This window comes from Bemisia tabaci, chromosome 5, assembly GCF_918797505.1.
Source record: "Bemisia tabaci chromosome 5, PGI_BMITA_v3".
Taxonomy (NCBI): Eukaryota; Metazoa; Arthropoda; class Insecta; order Hemiptera; family Aleyrodidae; genus Bemisia; species Bemisia tabaci.
Window position 1 is genome coordinate 6,287,887 of NC_092797.1, and position 6,078 is coordinate 6,293,964.

The window sequence follows — 6,078 nt, forward strand, 5'->3', positions numbered from 1 at the left end:
ATCATTGCTCAATCTTTGAGGTTATGTTGTTTATTTGAGGTTATAAAATGAGCATGTGAATGTGCAATGTGATGTGATTTTGATATGCCGGATAAGCCGAATGTACAGTGATAAGATTAATTCCTAAGATCAGCTTTAAGATTGTTTAATAGTGGACTCATATGCCTGATCTACTGTTCGATTAACTTGCAATGAAATAATCCATAATACATGAACTTCTAATGTTATAAATGCAGGCAGTAAGCGATTCTTAGTGTAACTTTGCCGTTTCAGCACATCTCCAAAGCTACAGCAGTCTTTTAGTATTTCTATCTAAGTTGCTCCAACATTTTGTCTTCACAAGTGCTCCAGGATAAGGTCCTTGCTATTTTCTACCTTGTTCGAAAGAGCTATGATAAAGTACAGTGGAACATTGCAGCCTCTTTTACGAGGTACCATTCCATCTGGCCTTGGCTTACCTCAGAGTTTACCGGACTTATGCGTTAATATTTGTCAATCCATTCAATCTAGGAACTCTAGAAGTTTTTTGTGCTTGAATCGATTCACCACCTCTTCAGAATCAAGAGTTAGGAACAATTCCAAAGATGAGGGTAAAACTCCCAAGAAGAAAAGGCTGGACTCAAAAGAAATGCTAGATAATGCAGCAACATTTGAAAATATTGATACCATCGGAGATGATCAAAATTGGACCACTAGTCCTTACCCTAAAGGTTCAGAGCGCATCAAACGCCGATCTCAGGCATCTTATTCGCTGCGTCCGAACATGGATCCTCGTCAAACGTCTATTCTTCTGTTTCCTGGTCAGGGAACCCAATTTGTGGGTATGGGTAAAAAACTGATGAATTTTCCAGTAGCTAGAGATCTGTTTGATTATGCCAATGAAATTCTGCAGTATGATTTGAAGAAATTATGTTTAGAAGGACCAATCGAAGAACTATCAAAAACAGTGCACAGTCAACCGGCAATCTTTGTTTGCTCGCTGGCAGCTGTAGAAAGACTCAAAGAAGAACAACCTACTGCTATAGAAAATTGTATGGCAGCTGCAGGCTACAGTTTGGGTGAAATTTCAGCCCTCACTTTTGCAGGGGCATTGACGTTCGAAAGAGGTAAGGGGTATCTAACATTTTTCAATCTCTGCTATTTTTTCTTGGAAATAATTCTGTATCAGTGATTTTGATAAAAACTTGGGTCGTAGTAAAATTTGTAAAAAAAAAAAACAAATAAAATGAAAAAAAAAAAATCAATGATCAGTTTTTAAATCCATGTGTGTTCAAACTTTCTATAACTCCATAGGTTTAATGCAAGTTTTAAACTGTAAACTTGTTTTTCTCAGATTTATGAGAAGATTACTCCTACCTCCTCAATTCATGGAAGTCCTAAACCGAAGTAGTGATTTTAGGGTTTATTTTAAGTTACCATATATCTAATTTTACTTAATTGTAAGAAAGTAAAGAAAATTATTTCATTCAGATAATTTTTTATCCTCTCAATTGGATCCCGCTTAGCAGATAGGAACCAGCAGGATTACAGTGTTGTAAAACTGTTGCTTCTCCATCTTTTTTCAAAAAATGTCCCAGAATAGCAAATAGTTCAAATAGTTTTTGCTTAACTTGCCAATCCACTATAAAATAAAATTGTGTACATTTTCAAACTGTACCTACATAAGTATATTTGTACATAAGTAATATTTTGAAAAGAGAAAGAGAAGTTGCACAGTTTTGAAAACACTGCAATCGGGCTGGTTCCTTTTTGCTAAATGCAATCCAATTTTACCCTAATTGGATCTAGTCGTAGCTTTTCAGATATATTTTGTGCCACTTACTATAACAAATTCTTTATTTTGCAGCTTTGATGCTTGTAAAAGTTCGGGCAGAGGCAATGCAGCTGGCATCTGAAATGGCTCCAGGAGGCATGGCAACTATTTTTTATGGACCAGACCATAAACTTGGTCTTGCTCTATCTAAAGCTCGGGATTGGTGCGCTGAAAGAGGAATTGAAGGTCCGGTGTGCTCGATTGCAAGCTATCTGTATCCAGACTGCAAAGTCATTGCTGGTCATGAAGAGGTAACACTGTTCTGAGTACCTACCAGAACGTCTCAGTGATATTCCCTCTGTTAACTTGTTTGTCACACTTTTCTTTGATATCATGATTAATCCAAACAACAAATGGATCGAGACTTCAGAGAAAGGCAGTCATTAAATATAGTAGGGGTCGGTTTTTTTTAATTCTGTGGAAGGGGAGTGTAAGATACTTGTGACCTGCTGAAAAGAAAAGATGAAAGTTTGCTGGGACTTGAAAAAATGACCATTGTTTCAGGAAAAACGTTATTTTGAGAGATGCTAGAATGAAATTTGACTGCAATCAAAAATGCTCAACAAAATGATAGAAATGTGTAGTTTTTTGTAAAAGTACCTAATGTATCTACTTTTAATTAATTAATTTATTTATTTACAGTATCGAAGAGTCATGTAGACCCATTAGTAAGTGAATATTACAAAACAAACAGAAATAAAAGGAAATGAATGAATCTCACTGTGCCTGCAATTAAGCTCTGAATTTTCAAAAATAGCTCTTGCTAGAAAATTCCTAATAATTAGTTTTTATTTCTCCAGCTTGCTTGAACAATATTTTTCCTATCTGAATTGAGAGGCTTTCAGGACAAGGCGTATAGCGATGGCGTAAGTCCGCGATCACATATCTCCTTTGCGGTGACTGAAAATCTCCGCCACTATGTTATTTTTTTAAGGAGAACAATTTGAGAAGAAAAACCACGGCATTTTCAAAGAATTGCCATTGAGTAGTTTTCCATTTCAAAAAAAGTATGACAGGAAGTCTACGACGTCACAAACCGAGCTATGTGATTGCCGACCTACACCGTTGATCAGTGCAGTTTTTCTATTTCAACAAGTAGGTGTTTGAAATTTCGAAATTACATGGATCTTTGTGGCGTAAAGGAAATTCATACTTTTTTTTGATGCCTAAAAGTTGGAGTTAGGGAACGAATTTTTCACAGAATATCCATTAAGACTATTTTTACTTGAAATCATTAATATCGCAATTTGTCCAAAAACTGCACTTGTGCGCCTTGTCTTCCAAGCCCCTTAATTGATCCTCTTTGATGACTTTCCCTAACGTTCTAATTCTAATCATAGCACGATTGTAACAAATCAAAAAGCAGCACCCAAGTGAGATCTTAACAATGGACCACCAGACAAGGTATGTATTTAAGCATTCCGATACATGTTTCTCAACCAGAATTTCATGTAGGACACAGTTCTAACTTCTAAAATTACTGACATAAAGTAACTCCAAACTAAGATTTTTATTTTCAGTTGAATTTCAGTTCGGGAAATTTCAGTTGCCCGGTCGTAAGAAACGCCATACTCTACATTAGTCAAATTTCGCCTTACAACGGTTTCGGCAGGCTTCTTCAATCAAACATTGTTCCTTTCCCACCCTTCATTGTTTAAAAGGTAAACAATTTGCTTTAGCAAAGCCAGTTCGTCAAGATCTAGGTTGCCATATTTTGACACCGTGGAGACTGCCACTGTAATGTTTAGTGTGCGATTCGACTCATGTAGACCATTGAGCCTTCATGAGCAGGATGTTTGTATTCATGTGTCAATTAAAATTAAATATCTTGGTAAGGAGTTGATTGTGGTAATTTTCGTCATTGGTGTTCTACGTGAAATTTTGGTTATGAAACATGTATCAGAATGCTTAGCTTTGTACCTTGTCTTGTGGTCCATCATGATTATATGGATATCATAATTTATCTCAATGAAAATGTATACATTTCCTTTTTCAGGCTTTAAGATACATTGAAGAGAACAAAGCCCTGTACCGAATTAAACGAATGCAAAGGCTGCGAGTCAGTGGAGCGTTTCACACGGATCTGATGAAACCTGCAATCGGACCTTTTGTTGAAGCCTTGAGGTCCGCTGGTACCAGTGATCCATTTGTATCAGTCCATTCAAATCTCGACGGAAAGCGATACAACGATGCCAAACAGGTTTATATGCAATTACCAAAACTTCTCTACAAACCAATCAAATGGGAACAAACACTACATGTTCTCTATGAACGGCCTCAGGGCTCATACTTCCCAAGAACTTTTGAGTGTGGCCCCGGTGAAACTTTGAAGAGTATTTTACAGAAAGTCAATTTACTAGCTTGCAGGAATTTCGAAAATATAGGAGTGTAAGTTTATATCAAAGGCAGCTGAAATGCTTGTTAATATCGGGGTATCCTTGAAATTTAATCAAAGAACCTGAAAAATTCTCTGACTTCAAGAATACCACACATGCAATATTTCATCAAAGTTTAGCAGAGCCATGCTCAATTGTTGCCTTCACTATTTTGGGGAGCCCCTACCTCTGATGCCTCATGCAAAAGAATCAGATTACTTTCACTTGTATATCAGATTATTTTGAATGGCTAAAATGACATATCTTGACAGATATCAAGATAGAATATTAAAATTTATTTATAATGCAACCAAACAATTTTGTGTAACAATTCAAGTTTTTTATAAGAGAACTTTAAGTGATTGACACCTATACATTTTTTCTTTTTAGCTTTAATGAATTTGTCTATTGCTAGGTACTCAATGTTTTGTTTTCTCACCGTGAAAAATAAAAAAATAATTTTGCCAGATTTTATGTTTGGTTATGTTTGTAGACGAATTGTTATCCAAACGCATGATCTCGTCGATAAGTATTTTTAAGTTTGTCAAAATCATAAAGATTCTATGATTTCTGTGGAAGATAGAATGTAAGATTCTGTGTGAACAGCAGTGAAGCAACAAAAATCTCGATCGAAACTTGCATTTCTAGGCATTAACTTTCAGCAGTTTTTATTTTAGATCTTGGATTATTCCTCCCTCCACATTGCATTTATTTGTCCATTAATCTATTTTTTATAAAGCAATTAGAGTGATTTCTAAGTGCCTAAATATAGATCAGTACAAAATCAGCTTGAGTTAATTTTAATCTCGCATCTCTGCTTTATGGTTGTTCTTTTTCCTGAGCTAGAAATCACGGACTAATTTTATCAAAATCCTATAGACCTGATATTCCTGTTAAGAGTTCTTCAGGGGTGCCGAAAGTTCTTAGCCTTCCCATTTTCCAAACTGGCTTCTCCATATTCCCAAGATGTTTCATAGCTATGACCTTTTATTATCCTGTTTTCACAAATTGGTATGATATTATGAAAAATGCGCAAATCTCTTCATGATTTTACAAAAAACATTTTTCATAATTCTATGTAAACATGGAAATTTCTTTGAAATTGTTTGAAAAACACGTAAATACCATGACTTTGATGCTACTGCAAGCTGGCTTTTCCAATTTTTACAGCCCTCCCATTTTTTTATGAGAACAGCCATCTGATCATGATCGTTTGATCGGGAAGTTTCTACACCCCTGCAGCTCTTGAGTATTAGGTATCTACGTTTATCACCGAATAGTAATTTTTTTAAAATGTGTCCTCTGGAGTTGACTGAAAGTTATAAGGCACTCTTGCATAATATGTATTTTCCCTCAATATTGACTGAATTAAAACTCCTTTTACTTAAATGAGAAGGACTCAGTTTAGTTATCAATAAACATCCAACTGCCCAACCACCCATTTTTTCGGCGGTGTTTAATTTTTCTCCCCGATTGTTGTCCGACAGTAAAGGCAGCTGGCACGAGACTTGTGCTTCAGCGCCATGCCTCGCATTGTACCCACGACAGCTTTTTAATGTTGTTTGTTAAGTTGGGCTCTGACTGGGTATGACCAGTTACTGAGTGGTGATTATTTGCAGTTGAGAAAACTGTTTTTTCTCTTTTTAAATGTATGTTAAAGAATTAAATCTAGGTGCGGCAGCCTGTCTCACCTAGAACCGACGTATTCAATGGATATAAATGGAGAAAAAACAGTATTGCCAACTTGCAGGAATCGCCTCCTTCGCACCTGCCTCCGCTGAGTACTCTCCCCTTCTCAGTCTTGCACTGAAATTTGTTAGATTTCATGTTACTGTAATTATAATTTTTGGTATTTCTAGCTTTAATTTTTCCTGAATTTAGAACGAACCT

At 36.0% G+C, this 6,078-nt stretch overlaps 1 protein-coding gene across 1 annotated transcript; it reads left to right on the forward strand.

The window, feature by feature from the left end:
* Window positions 1-64: 64 nt before the first annotated feature.
* beg (malonyl-CoA-acyl carrier protein transacylase beg) lies at window positions 65-4,975 on the forward strand. The gene is made up of 3 exons (XM_019048280.2): window positions 65-1,106; window positions 1,847-2,064; window positions 3,810-4,975. Exons 1-3 carry the CDS (start codon window positions 392-394, stop codon window positions 4,203-4,205), a joined length of 1,329 nt encoding a protein of 442 aa, XP_018903825.2. The 5' UTR covers window positions 65-391; the 3' UTR covers window positions 4,206-4,975.
* The last annotated feature ends 1,103 nt before the right edge of the window (window positions 4,976-6,078 follow it).